A 13,817-nucleotide genomic window follows, 5' to 3' on the forward strand; every position below is an offset into this window, starting at 1 on the left:
TTCTCAAGGAGATTCCCGGTCTGAATGATGATTTCCAATGATTTCGCTTCTGAAACTTTTTACTTTAATTCAAGAACTGTTTCTCATTCCGGAGCTAATTCCGTTTCTGGAGTTAATTCAAATTCCGTTTCCGGAGCAAATTGTGATTCCAAGGTCGATTCCGTTTCTGGAGCCGAATCCGATTCCGAAGCTGATTTCGATCCCGAAATTGATTCCCAAGCCGACTTCGGAATCGGCCCTGGAGTCATCTCCCGAATTGGCTCCGGATAAAACTTTGGAATCGGCCCCAGGCATTTCATTTCGTTATGTTTTTTTTATCTTTCATTTCGATAACAGGCCTTTGTTTCAGCGGTCGACTCTGGACGACACCGGGCGACTCCGGGCGGCTCCAGACGAATCCGAATGACTCCGAATAATGCTGGGCGAACCTACCATCCGGAGTCGGTTCTGAAATTATCGAAGTCGGATCGGAGTTGACTCAGAAGTTTTGCGAATTTTACCTATCACTACTGCGCACTAATGCTCAAGAACCCTGAGAAGGCCACTCCTTTGCTCCAAAATGTAGGAAAACCATTTGCGCCAAATATGGTAATAAGACTCCGCTCGTTACATCTGGCGTGGCATGACCGAACATTTTTCATAAATGTCGGTAGACATAACGGTAACGAGCAGAGTTTTCGATTGTCGAGAAGGAGTTGTCTTTCGCTTTACTCGAGAGCGTTGGCTTTCTTATTTTAAGTCCTTTTTCTTTATTATGAATACTTTATAAGCACAGATGTGTTTTCTTCCTTTCCATTCCTTTCACATGATCAATCTTAATTGCATTAGCTGGATTTCTACCTTGTCTACTTACGAACCAAATACCTTTTGAAGCCTTTTAAAATTAATATTTAAACCTAAAAAGAACTGTTCCATATTGCGTCACTACGGCTGCCTACAACACATAAATATAATTGTCTTTATCTTCTGCATCACTTAGCCCTCTCCGCCCGCCTACACAGTCGTCTGCAGCTTGAGACAAACGTCTAGCCCGACCGTCAGGTCGGCCCGGTGCCGATTGACCAGCTTCAGCAGCTTAATCTTCTTCTCCTTCGCATGGTTCGACTCCAGCTCGTACAGCGTGGACAGGTTCACGAGCAGCGACTCGTTCAGACACGCCTTGGTGTTCCGCTCGATTGCGCCCTCGTACAGCTTGATCGCGTCCTTCAGCTTGCCCGAGTACAGCAAACACACGCCCATGTTGTTGTACAGCATCGTGTTGGAGGGCGCGGCCGCCGACGCCTTCTGGAACAGCTCAAATGCACTCTGGAAATCGTTCTGGGCGACGGCCAGCAGCCCCCGGTCGATCAGATCCGGCACCTCGGAGGCTTTCCTGCGACAAGAAAGAAATCGAAAGCACTTGTGTGAGTTGCGTACGATAGCGCGCAAAACAAATTTCGAAAAAGAAAACCGCCATCTGCTTACTCCTCCTTGAGCCGTCGAGCTTCGGCAAACTTCTTCTCCGCACCGGCCATATCGCCACACTGCAGCCGCATCCGGCCCCAGGCAGACAGGAGTATGCGCTTCTGCGGGTTGGCCGCTGCCCCGGCCAGCCGTTCCATGAGCTGCTCGACCAGCCCGTAATCTTTCACCGCCAGCGCACAGTTCACGATGGAATGTAGGACGCGCGTTTCGCGCGCGGTCCAAAAGCCGAACGCTTCCTGCGCATGGGGCACGGCACCGTTCGGCAGGCCGGCAGTTCGCTCGAAGTAGCAGCGGATTTGATGCACCACCGCCAGCAGATCGGTCAGCCGATCGAGCGCGACACGTGGCGCACCGAGATAGACGGGCAGCTCGGCAAGCAGCAGCCGGAAGGAGAACGGTGCCATCGAGCCCTTCCTGTCCGCGTGCATGTCCGGATGGTAGAACTCGTAAAACACGTCCGGATTGGTCAGTGCGCCGAACGGTTCCGCCTCGACGCGCGCTATCTCGTACTGGCCGAGCTTTACCAGCAGCGCCAGCCGGGTGAACCAGAGCTGCAGCGAGTTGGGACTGTGCTTCACCGGATGCCCGGCGTGCCCGAACCCTTGCTGCTTGATCGTGAGCAACCGGGCGGTCAGGTTCACCGCCGACCGGAAGCACCCGTTCTCTATCAGCTCGCGCAATCCCCGCTCGTCCTGCGTTACGTTGTCCGGGAGGAGCAGCTTGCGCTGCTGTGCCTCGCTCGCGTCGACCAGCAACCCGACCGCGTCCTGCACCGGATCGGTCAGATCGGTCGCCACGCTTACGCCGGGCATGGTTAGGTTGGCGGGTGGCAGGCCGCCCGGTGCCGTCCGTCTGGGCGGCTGCCACAGATCGCGCACGCCGTCCGGAATGTTGGGTTGGGATTGCAGGTCGCTGCTGGCGAGGTAGTCGTAGGACAGGTACGCTTCCGCCACTGCTCCCTGCGAGAGACCTTCTGCAACGGAAGTAGAAATAAGTAGAAACACAATTAGTCTCGTCATTGTACTGTTTTCTCAGGTACGTACCTTCACCGGCGGTCAAACTATCGAAACAGCTCGGTGGATCATTGGCGAAATATTTGCTTATATTGGGTTCCACACCACCGCTCGCCATATTTGGGAAAAGGAATAGGAAGGAACTTAGTTAACCACTCTGGCAGCAAAATCAGTAACGATGCGAGGAAACCATTCAGCTGATTAATCAGCCCCTTTCTGTTTTGGTTTCTGTTCCACAGCTGGGCTGATTTTGACGTTTCGTTCGAGGGAGATAAAAAGGTAAACAAAGCGCTGTTTTTGTGCAAATTTCAAATTAACAGTTTTTACGTTCCTATTTTCTTTTCTTTTCATGCTCCAAAGTGGTCCTGTTACAATTAAGTGCGATGTGCTGACATGGTTCCAAGGCTACTCCTTTCCTATTTGTCGAGCTCTAACAAAATTTGCTCCGTTTATGCAAGTCACCGAACTCTCGGGGAGGTATCTCCCAGACCTTGGCCTACGCTGATGATACGGACAGGACTAGGGGTGAGAGCGCATAATTGTACCTACCCTAATGCTAATTCTAATGCTGGAAACGATTTCGATACTAGAGCCAATCACGGAGTTGACTCCAAAGCCGATACCGGAGTCCACTCCAAATCCGGAATCAATTCGGGTTCGGAATTGCCCCTGGAATCAGAATCGACATGAGAATCGCAATTAGTTCCGGAAACGAAATCGGAATTTGCTCCAGAATTGGAATTAGCTTCGCAATGAGAATTATTTCTTGAATTGAATTGAAAAAGTTTCAGAGACGAAATCATTCCGAGAATCTCCATGAGAATGGATAGTTCACAAATAAATTTGGATTCTTTGCGGCTATCAATACGTAGCATCAGCCATTCGACCCAAACACCGACTCCGATTTCGAAGCCAATTCCGATTCCGGAACAGATTCTGATTTCGGAACCGATTCTGGAGCCGATTCTAGAACCAATTCCTACTCTACTATCCGGAATCGGATTCAATTCCTCTCGGATCTACTATCCGGAATCGTTTCTAGACAACTTCGGAGCTAGCTGGAATCGATTCCGACGAAAACTTAAAATTTCCCCATCACTAGACAGGACTCTCTAACTGCTGACCACTACCAATGAATGGAGTGCTTCCTTTATTTGGCGTAACGTCCCTACGCGGACATGCCACATGCCGCCGGCCTATACAGGCTTTGGAGAGTTAATTCATTACCACGCAGCCGATTAAAATCAGTCCTTGCAACGGAGGTGAACGTGGTCCATTCTAGACTTGAGCCCATGACGGGCATGTTATTGAGTCGTTCGAGTAGACGACTGTACCACGGGACCACCGCCTTGAAACGCAGATTAACAAAAACAAAAACGGATGCAAAGGCATGCAGCGAATAGGAATCGTAAGACCCCAAGCGATCTATTCCATAATATCTTTCTATGTCTATGGTCACATGTCACCCGAAATCAAAGATAAGTATGGCGTAGTCTTAATAAATTACTTTAATTATAATTGAGTACAGTCATGTGCGTGCCGATTGTTTCCTGCCCTGCTCAGAACCTCGAATGAAAAAAACTCCCTCAATCATTTCAATAAAAAAAAAAACTTGATCGCATAAAAACATTTTGTAAAAAAAAAACAACAACTCCTCTACATGAAAAACATGACGTGCGCCAGCATGACAATTATATTGTTACAGTTCGTAGGTTATCCCTCCACGTGTCCTTTGTAGACCCTTTGCGCAGTACAAAACCAAAGCCCACCAACTGCCAATAACAAACATTAATCCTTTTTTTATCTTCTCTCTTAAGCATTTCATGCTTTCGTCTGACAATTTTCCAAACCAGCTGTTCGCTACCTGTTTTATTCGAGATTCGAGACACAATCGTTCGAGACACAATCCCGCAGGATGATCGCGCGCCCCGCCCCTAGGAACCGTACTCCACCATCGCACACTTCCAGGCGTGCACGTGCGGATGCGTCTGCGGATCGATCTCGACCATTTTCAGCACGTTCCACACGTCAAAGTCCTGCTTGGTTGGCATCGTTTCGGAAATGAATGCGGTATAGCGTTGCTTCTGCTGTTGCTCCTGCCGCTCCTCCACCACCGGGATCGTATCCATCGATCCGTTCAGTTGTGCTCCTTCGTCGGTGTGTAGCGCCCCGTTCAGCAAACCATCCGTCGTCTCGTGGTGGCCGCTGCTGTTGTTGCCGTTGCGATCCTTGCGCAGCGCTTTCGGGCTTGACGGTGGCGTAAAGAACGCATCCTCTTCCTGCTCGTTCTCGGAATCGCTGCAGCTGTAGTACAGCTCTTCCTCGTCCTTCGACCCATTCAGCTGGAGCGGCTCCTTTCCACCACCGCTACGGTACGTGTGGAAGTCGACAACCACCGGCGATGGTGCCGGTTCCGACGCCGAAGTGGTCCGAATCGCACGCTTTTCGCGCCGTTTGTTCATTCGCTCCATTATGCCCGGGGGGCCGCCGGTGCCGGCGAGGATGGTGGTCCCACCGGTACGGCACCCGCACGGTGCAATGTGTTCGTTCTCGCTCCATCCCGATTGACTGGCAAAGTCGAGGGGTGTTATCGTTGCAGCGAGGTTAGAATACTGTACCAAGAACGTGCCGACACATTTGGCTGCGTCGTGCAGCGACCCGTTCGTTTGCACCAGCGGACGCCATATGCTGGCCAGCTCCTCACCCGTCCGATTGTGCGCGACGTTCGCCACGATCAGGTAGGCGAACAGGGAGTGCACTTTGGAAAAGTCAACCACCCGGAAGGCCCCATCGTTGCGATAGTTTTCCAGCAGCTTTTCCACCTTGCGTATCTCGCCCTGGAACGTTTCGGCGGCGGTGCAGTCGCCGGGTTTGGCGGTCGCTTTGGCCACGTTGTTCACCAGCCGGGTGCCGAACACGTGCAGCGAGTTGAGCAGACAACGGTACGGGTTCGAGACGGCGGTCCGGTGCAGCTCCCCATCGCCCGCCATATTGAGCGTCATCTTTTCCGTCGATTCGCAGATCATGTTCAGCTCGTCGTTGAAGGAACGGTCTCCCGCTCCGCCTCGCTGCACCGCCGGCACTTCCTCCACGGTGTCGCCGGGCGGGACGATGGGCTCTGGCTGCCGGCTGGCGCCTTCCTGCTGCTGCTTTCGCTGCGCCAGATAGTGGTCCAGCAGTGTCAGGCCCGCCTCCTCCGCCATGTTGCAGAACGTGCCGAGAAAGCTCCAGTGCTCCTTCCAGCCGACCTGCTCCTTTTCCGCCAGCATGCGGCCCACCGTTTCCAGGCCCTTGGCCGGATCGGCCAGCCGTATCGAGCGCTCCTTGAACGAGGGCGACTCCGTCACGTTCGCCTTCCCGTACAGGGTTTGCGTTTCCTCGCACACGTAGCTAAAGTTGCCCTCGTCCGGCTCGCTGTCGCAGTACGAGCCGTTCGTGTCGAAGCTGGCGTTGGCGAGGTGGTTGGTGCGGTAGGAGAAGAACAGCCGGTTCGGGGTGTACGGGATCGACAGGCGTAGGTGATTGCCGTTATCGTCCGGCAGGAGCTTCTCCACCGGCTGCACCAAACTTTCGTCCAGGCTCGCTTCCACCAGGCTGTGATTATTGTTGTTGCGCTGCTCCTCCTCCTCTTCCTCCTCCTCCTCCTCCTCCTCCACCTGCTCACCATCCACTCCGGTTGCGGTCACCTCTTCCAGCCTTCCATCGAACGAGCGGTTGGCAAAGAGCAGCCGGCGCGCGGTGCCACCCTTGATCGGCGTCGAGCATTGCCGCAGCTCCGACAGCTTCCCGTCGCTCTGCACCTTCGCCGCGGCGCTCCCCAACACCTTCAGCCTCGGCGGCGTCTTCCACCGCTTGCAGAACCGCTGCGCCTTGTCGTGATCCATCGGGCCGGCGTACGCTTTTATTTCCCGCCGGGCGCCCAGCTTGTCCCTGGGCCCAGCCCCTTCCAGCTTGGGCAGCTCGGTCGGCGAGAACGGTTCCCCCACGACCGGTGGCAGCGTGTTGTCCTCCGCCCGTATCACCGGCACGAAGAAGTTCTCCCTCAGCAGCGCATCGATCGCTGCCCGCACCTCGGGCGTGTTGTTGGCCGGCCGCGCCCGGCTGCAGATGATGTCGCGCGGGTACAGCCCGTCCGCGTTCGGCTTCACCTGGCACTGGGGGAACGCGATCAGCTCGCGCACCACCTCCACCCACCCGAGCTTGGCCGCGAAGTGCAATGGCGTCTCGTTCCGGCACTTGTCCGGCGTGTTCAGGTACAGGTCGAGCAGGATGGCGGTGACCTCGTCGGTCGAGGCGGAGCGCTGCCCGTGCAGCAGCTCGATGTACGTGGCGCTTTCGATCGTCTGCAGTATGAGGCGACAGATTTCGCCCCGGCCCTCGATCGCGGTAATGTGTAGTGCGTTGTAGCGGGGACCCTCCTTGAGGATGGTTGGCGTATCGCCGGAGCTGATCAGGTAGCGCGGGTTTTGCTGTATCGTCGCCCGCACCTCCTCGACGTTGTTTGCTTCGATCAGTTTGCGAAACGCGACCAGCTTCTGGCTGGACGGTGCGATGAAGGGCGATTTCGGTACCTTCCGTTCGGCCGACGGTATCGGGCTTCCGGGAGGCACTGTCACGGGGACAAGGGACAGGCGAGAGGGGTTGGTGGAAGTAAAATAAATAAAATTGTAATTCAACGACGTGAGTTTGATTAAATTAAATGCAAATATAAAATACTGTTTCCATCCTTCTTACCAAGACTAGCAGCAGCAGCTCCACCGCCTCCTCCAGTGCTCCCCCCGCCGTCCGCGGGACCGTGCAGGTAGAAGTATACGGCCTCCTCGCTCGACGGGAACGACTTCATCCGGGCATCTTTGTGCACCTTCAGGGCGGCCAGCGCTTCCGCCTTGTCGTTGTAAAAGCTTTTGATGGCTACGGTGGCCAGCACAGAAAGGAGAGTCATTTCAGACCTTTAGGGGTTTTGAAACCAAACGGTCGGCTGTGCGCATACTTACCAAAGTTGGATGTGTTGTTTGGTATGAAAATGGCGTAGTACTCCATCGCACTGACCGCGGCGTCCCGCTGGGTACGACTTTCGGGCACAGTGCACAGTTAAAACACACACACGAATAGCTTACACGCTACCCGTCTTGGGACACAGTTTTGCGGGGTTTTGTGGCAGTTTTTAGCAGGAAATGGAAAGAATTGTGCAGTCTGTGTTGATCTCACGGCGACGGGATAGACACATATGAAGCGCTGTTTACACATACACATAAACGCATGGTGTCGACACTGTGTCGACGAAAGACACGAACTCGATGTAGCCGTTTCATCGATCAACGGTTGCAAGCCGTTTTTTTTTAACTTTATTTATTGAGCAAACAGCTTTTACACCAATAAAACGGAAGCTGAATATAAATAATGCTATAAAAGCAATTTTTAAAAGCTCTCAAATTGTTTCGAAAATGCTATTTGTATGGGAAATCGATTTTAAATTCAAACCAACGACCACTGTGCGAGCGACCTTGGTTCGACCAGTGTGGCCAGATTATTTTGGCGGTTTTTGGTAGGAGCAACAAAATTTTATCAGTAGCTTTCGGTAGGAGGTTCAGATTTTTTCGGTATTTTTGGGTAGGTTGTGAAATTTTAAACGCAAGAAAATTATACTAGGGATTCTAACGAAGGATTGAGAAGCACGTTTTCTTCTGAGTTGTGGCGAGATCGTTTCTTGAGGCTCCACACGGCCGCTTTTAGGGCCGTGGCAACGTATTTTCGCATGCAATTTTATCGGACGGCCTGTCCAATTTTCATATGGGATTTGATAGATAACGTCGCACGACAAAATCGGCACGTCCGACGTTATCTGTCATATTTCATATAAAATTTTGGCCCGCCGTCCGATAAAATCGCATGCGAAAAAGCGTTGCCTTACTCTGCTCTCTAGCACCAATCGAACACGACATCGAACATTTCAAATCCCATACATTTTTTTATGTTCGATGTCTTGTTCGATTGGTGCTAGAGCGGCGGGTTAGTTGTCACTGTTACGGCCAAGCTACACGTACCGGACGACATCGGACGATGCCATAAAACGAAGGACCGCAGACAAGAGATTCGCGTCGGGCCGGGCCGTGTCAGATCACAGCAGGCCGATTTTGTATGAGATTTGACAGTTGGCGTTAACGGATTTATAGCATCGTCCGATGTCGTCCGGTACGTGTAGCTTGGCCGTTAAACTTCTTCTTCAAGTCGCTAGTGATTTCAATATCTTTATATGGAGTAGTGATGGGTGGGTCGACCCGAATCCACCAGATCGGAGTCATCAGCAAGCGACACGGAGTCGTTTTGGTCGATCCGAAAAGTACAAGTAGGTTCAGTAGGTGCAACGATTCTGGTAGATGCAAGAAAGCATAATCGACCCGTTGGTGTAGCGAGTTCGAGTCGGGTCAAGGTGGGTTCAATACTTCAATAAATCGGTAGGAATACTGATAAATAGATATTTCTGGTCACTCTGCCGTTCGACACACTGTCACTTCAACGGACGTCAAACCAAAACAACACTTTGACAGCTCGATGGGCCCCCGTCGCCGCAGTGCTTCTTCCCTTCTCCTCCTCCACACACTCTCGCTACCGTATGTTGATTCCGGTTCATTTTTCCTGTGCCTGCATTTACCTGTGTGTGCAAATCGAAACGGGTGCTTACTAAACTCCAGCCCTCCCGTCCGTGCGTTGTTTGCGGGACGTCTTAGGGGTCATTTTGCGTTTCACCTTACTGCTTCCCGATTGCCGCTTCCGCTGTATTGTAACAGGTAAGTAGAAGATTTTCCTGTGGACTGCACTGTATGATGAAAAGCAGCAGCAGCGAGATAGTTTGTTGCCCTTTCGTATATGGGGATGGCATCAGACACCGCTGTCGTCTGGTAGAGCGGTGCAGCATACAGAACAATGCGCACACACAGAGACACACACAAACACAAACACACGGTACAAAACTGTATAGTCATCATCCGGTGATCATGTCCTTTGCGTGTGATGTGTACCCTTTTCGAGGATTATTGTGCAAACTTTTATTTTCTGTCTTTCCATTTTCCCCTCTATAGCAGCTCCCCTTGGCCCTCTTTCCGTGCGATATCAGCGAGTCGGCACTCACACACCGCGCCAAAACAGCAACAACATGGAGGAACGCACCGGAACTGAGCGGATCTATGGCGGATGCGAAGGACCGGACGCGATGTACGTGAAGCTGATCTCGTCCGACGGGCACGAGTTTATCGTGAAGCGCGAGCACGCCCTTACCTCCGGCACGATCAAGGCGATGCTTTCCGGCCCGGGCCAGTTTGCCGAGAATGAGGCGAACGAGGTCAACTTTAGAGAAATACCGTAAGCGTGCCCCAGTTCCCCCTACTTCTATTTATTTCTATTATGTAATTTTTAGTGCTACCTTCCCCTCTTCCCTCCTCTTTCCCCGAGCGTGGAAAGCCTTATAACAACGTGTGAGGATTTTCGCTGATAAAGCGTGCTCGGTTAAATGACGCGTACAGCGGGCAACCTTTGAACCCTTCGCCACAGTCGTGTCGTGTCGGCTGGCGCCATGGGGAAAGATTGGAAGAAACGTGTTGAGCCCTCCGCGAGAGACCAGCACTAGACATTGGGAGGCGATTAGAATCACCTTCGTGTCTTGCACCTTCACTATCACGATAATAAGTGAGTGGAAGGAAAAGCAAAACGTTTGTTATCAAAGCGAAGAGCGACAAAGGCAGCATGTAAAACACGCCACAGCACAGCTGAGTCAAAGCATGACTCAGTGAACGGTGTGTAAAAGCATGCTGATAGGCGCAAAGTCTCTTCATTAAATTTCGTCATTGTAGTTGTTATTAGTACGCGATCTACACAACTAGAATCGTGTCCTTAAATCAATTTATAATCTGAATGAATTTCATAAGATTCATGAATCTCGAAAGATTCTCAAGGGATTCATAAATGAGCTTCTTATTATTATTCTTATTGGCGTATCAACCTACGTGGTCATGCTAGCCTATGCATATTTTTGAGACTTCTTGGGAAGTTATATAGTTATTTTTGCTACGGAGAGACGGTCCATGCGAGGCTTGAACCCACGACGGGCATGTTAGGTGGGATCGCGCAAACTCAATATTTTGAAAATCATACATCTCTAAGGATTCATGCATCCCTAGAGATGTGTGGATTTAAATGGATTCATTAATCTTTCGAGATTCATAAACCCTTGAAGATTCAATGATCTTTTGGGATTCACGTATCCTTGGAGATTTTGAATTGGGATTCACGTATCCATGTTTTTTTGAGATTCATGAATCTTTCAAGAGTCGATTCGAGATTCGAATCACTCATCGCTGAAGATTCATATGAATGAATCTCATCGAAAGATTCATGAAGTCCAATACTAATCTCAACCCTCCCAAGTCGGCTGGTACTTGTCTACTATGATTGTATCAGGCTGGTCACCGCGAAAGAATCTAACGCGATGCTTAGCAAGGTCTGAAATCGATCACGGTTGCTGTGCTGACTCAAAAGATCTAGCAGGTCTATTGAGTAATGTGTTGTACAAGACCAGAAAGTGATCGATTCCCGGCGGGATCGACGTGGAGTCGTTGCATCTGTAGAAAGGGATGAATTTGGCTCTTTAGCGAGAGCATTGGGGTTTATCGTAAGATCGAAACTGCTTAGAATTATATCGTTTTTGAGTTTGGATTGAAAACCTGAGGAAAAAAGGCACCCATTTCATTGAACCCCTTAAACCCACAAACATTTGCTGCAATGAAATAGGAAAAGATCAAATTAAAAAAAAAATAGTACTAACATTTTTTTTCGACCTTTTTTCTCTCTCTCTCTCTCTCTCTCTCTCTCTCTCTCTCTCTCTATCTCTCTCTCTCTCCTCCCTGTAGCTCACACGTGCTCGAAAAGGTCTGCATGTACTTCACGTACAAGGTGCGCTACACAAACAGCTCGACGGAAATACCCGAGTTCCCGATCGCACCGGAGATTGCGCTCGAGCTCCTGATGGCCGCCAACTTCCTCGACTGCTAGGGGGACCACGCGCGCGACCCGCTCTGTGGGTGTGATACACTCTCTGGTTTTAGTTCTTTGTTTTCGGGTTTTCCATCACCATATGTTGTTTTGGGTTTCCGTTTCCTTATTTTTATTTTATTTTTTGTATAAACCTAGGACCCTCCCCTCTCCTCCCTTTGCACTGATTGGGCTGATAAAACAAAACCATAAATATACACATTAATGACAAACATCCAAATAGAATTGTAACCATTTCCCTGTCTAACTCTCTCTCTCTACACCAGTAAAGGCACCTTTGCATATGTGTTAATAAGCCGCTTAATTGAGGTTGAAAATTCGTTCGTATACAAAAAAAAAAAAACAAATCTTAGCTTAAAGCTAACTATTAGCCAACACAATACGGTATGTGAATTTACTGCAATTTAATCTTCCCCTTTGACTCGTAGAAAGCCGCTCCTTCCATCGTCTCGTTCTTCTGAAATACTCCAAGCAGAAAGATTTTTTCTTGTGGTGAAAGGGACAGGGATACATATATAATATTCGGTAGCCTGAAACACACCTGGATAGACGCCTTAACAAAACGGGAGGTGGCTGAAGCTGTTGATCATCGGGTTGTTGTATTGGTTCGAGCAATAGTCAGCAGCATAGTGAGAGCCAACAAGAAGAAGATGCAAATTACAGTTTTCCCACACCTATATATATATATATATATGTGTGTATGTCTGAGCGTGTATAAAATTATCAGCTGGCATTTTTCGTTTTTCCGTTTCTTTTGTATTATGTTAATTTCTCTGCTCTATACCATAATAACGATTTATACGAGTAATAAGAATAAAAATGAGTTTGTCGAAGAAATTTGATAAAAGGAAGGTTTGCATTTGAAGGCATGAATGTTATTGAAATAGTTGAAATTAAGTTTTTGCTAATATACGGACTAATATGCTAATGTAATGAGCCTTACAGGGGGTTTGAAGTCATTTTCAAATGTAAACATTGTTATTCACCGCATGCAAAATGTTGTTGCACATCCAGCTGACATTTCATTTCCATCATAAAGGCCGGGCTACATTGATCGTACTCGCACGCGTAATTTTGATTTTCACTAGCGCATCTGGCGGCGGCTGACCGAAGCATTTTGCCAAACAATTTGGAGCCGCTCCAGAAAATACGTCAATTTTCCATGTTTTTTACTTAAATCGAAGGAGAAAAGTTTTTTAAAACGTAGATACACATGTCTTGCACGCATTGCATCCATTTTTGCAATGGAAAACGATGGAAAAACTACTTAATTTTGAGATCCGGCAGGTCCATTCCCTCGATGACCAAAAAAAGCTTCCACCAGCCGCCGCCAGATGCGCTAGTGAAAATCAAAATTACGCTTGCGAGTACGATCAATGTAGCCCGGCCTTAATAATTTTTAATTTCTTCAGTATGATTTTCAACACGACTCAAGCTGGATTGAGTTTGACAGTTCCTTGTTATGTGTTAAATCTGAAAATTCATTTTGCAGCAAATACATCATTTGATAGCTGTTGAAAAACATCTTGAAGGCTGTGAATAGTTATGAGCACATTCTAAAGTGACTTGGAAAACCCTGTAAGCCCAGGTTACATATCGAGCGAGAATGAATGTGGAATTTCTAGTTTCTGCTTTGTTGTTATATTTCATTAAATATTAATCAGAATATGGCTTGGCTAATCGTATACCAAAAGAAAGGAAATTTTCCAAACTATTTAGACTATAAAACATTGAAACAATGATTTGAATGCGTTGCCTTGTGATTACCTACTGACCATTATTTTTTTCATCATGAACGAAGCGGTTTAGTTCATTATTAAAATATGTTTTATAGTCTAAATAGTTCGGGACTTGAATTTCCTTTCTTTTGGTGTACGATACGCTATATTCTAATTAATATTTAATGAAATATAACAAAACACTACAATTTCACGTCTAATTTCCCTCAAGATATGTAACCCGGGCTTTACGGTGGGTTATATTGAACGGGCCAATACGTCCGAATGTTGACTATTTTCGATTAGAATTACCTTTCTTAAGGCCGGGCTACATTGATCGTACTCCGTGGTGTAATTTTGATTTTCACTAGCGCATCTGGCGGCGGCTGGTGGAAGCTATTTTTGGTCATCCAGGGAATGGTCATGCCGGATCTCAAAATTAAGTAGTTTTTACATCGTTTTCCATTGCAAAAATGGATGCAATGCGTGCAAAACATGTGTAACATGTGGGCTACATTGATCGTACTCGCACGCGTAATTTTGATTTTCACTAGCGCATCTGGCGGCGACTGACCGA

The 13,817-nt window shown here is 48.9% G+C and overlaps 3 protein-coding genes across 7 annotated transcripts; 1 reads left to right on the forward strand and 2 right to left on the reverse strand.

Annotated features, from left to right (window-relative positions):
- Positions 1-725: 725 nt before the first annotated feature.
- On the reverse strand, positions 726-2,727 carry LOC1271223 (trafficking protein particle complex subunit 12). 2 transcript variants are annotated; one of them, XM_061661157.1, is made up of 3 exons: positions 2,508-2,727; positions 1,465-2,434; positions 726-1,372 (listed from the first exon to the last, which is right to left on the reverse strand). In XM_061661157.1, the coding sequence occupies exons 1-3, from the start codon at positions 2,593-2,595 to the stop codon at positions 994-996; spliced, it is 1,437 nt and encodes a 478-aa protein (XP_061517141.1). In that variant the 5' UTR covers positions 2,596-2,727; the 3' UTR covers positions 726-993. The 2 variants fall into 2 exon arrangements, with proteins under 2 accessions (XP_061517141.1, XP_061517140.1); XM_061661156.1 differs by having other exon boundaries at positions 1,465-2,437.
- A 1,240-nt stretch (positions 2,728-3,967) lies between these two features.
- LOC133393933 (ankyrin repeat and LEM domain-containing protein 2 homolog) lies at positions 3,968-7,836 on the reverse strand. Its single transcript, XM_061661151.1, has 3 exons — positions 7,472-7,836; positions 7,212-7,388; positions 3,968-7,086 (listed from the first exon to the last, which is right to left on the reverse strand). Exons 1-3 carry the CDS (start codon positions 7,515-7,517, stop codon positions 4,412-4,414), a joined length of 2,898 nt encoding a protein of 965 aa, XP_061517135.1. The 5' UTR covers positions 7,518-7,836; the 3' UTR covers positions 3,968-4,411.
- A 1,133-nt stretch (positions 7,837-8,969) lies between these two features.
- LOC1271221 (elongin-C) lies at positions 8,970-12,369 on the forward strand. 4 transcript variants are annotated; one of them, XM_061661163.1, is made up of 3 exons: positions 8,970-9,265; positions 9,557-9,836; positions 11,381-12,369. In XM_061661163.1, exons 2-3 carry the CDS (start codon positions 9,631-9,633, stop codon positions 11,520-11,522), a joined length of 348 nt encoding a protein of 115 aa, XP_061517147.1. In that variant the 5' UTR covers positions 8,970-9,265; positions 9,557-9,630; the 3' UTR covers positions 11,523-12,369. The 4 variants fall into 4 exon arrangements, with proteins under 4 accessions (XP_061517147.1, XP_309973.3, XP_061517145.1 ...); XM_309973.5 differs by having other exon boundaries at positions 9,051-9,265; positions 9,560-9,836; XM_061661161.1 differs by lacking the exon at positions 8,970-9,265 and adding an exon at positions 9,270-9,440.
- Positions 12,370-13,817: the final 1,448 nt, after the last annotated feature.

The sequence above is a fragment of the Anopheles gambiae genome, chromosome 3, assembly GCF_943734735.2.
Source record: "Anopheles gambiae chromosome 3, idAnoGambNW_F1_1, whole genome shotgun sequence".
In the NCBI taxonomy this organism is placed as follows: Eukaryota; Metazoa; Arthropoda; class Insecta; order Diptera; family Culicidae; genus Anopheles; species Anopheles gambiae.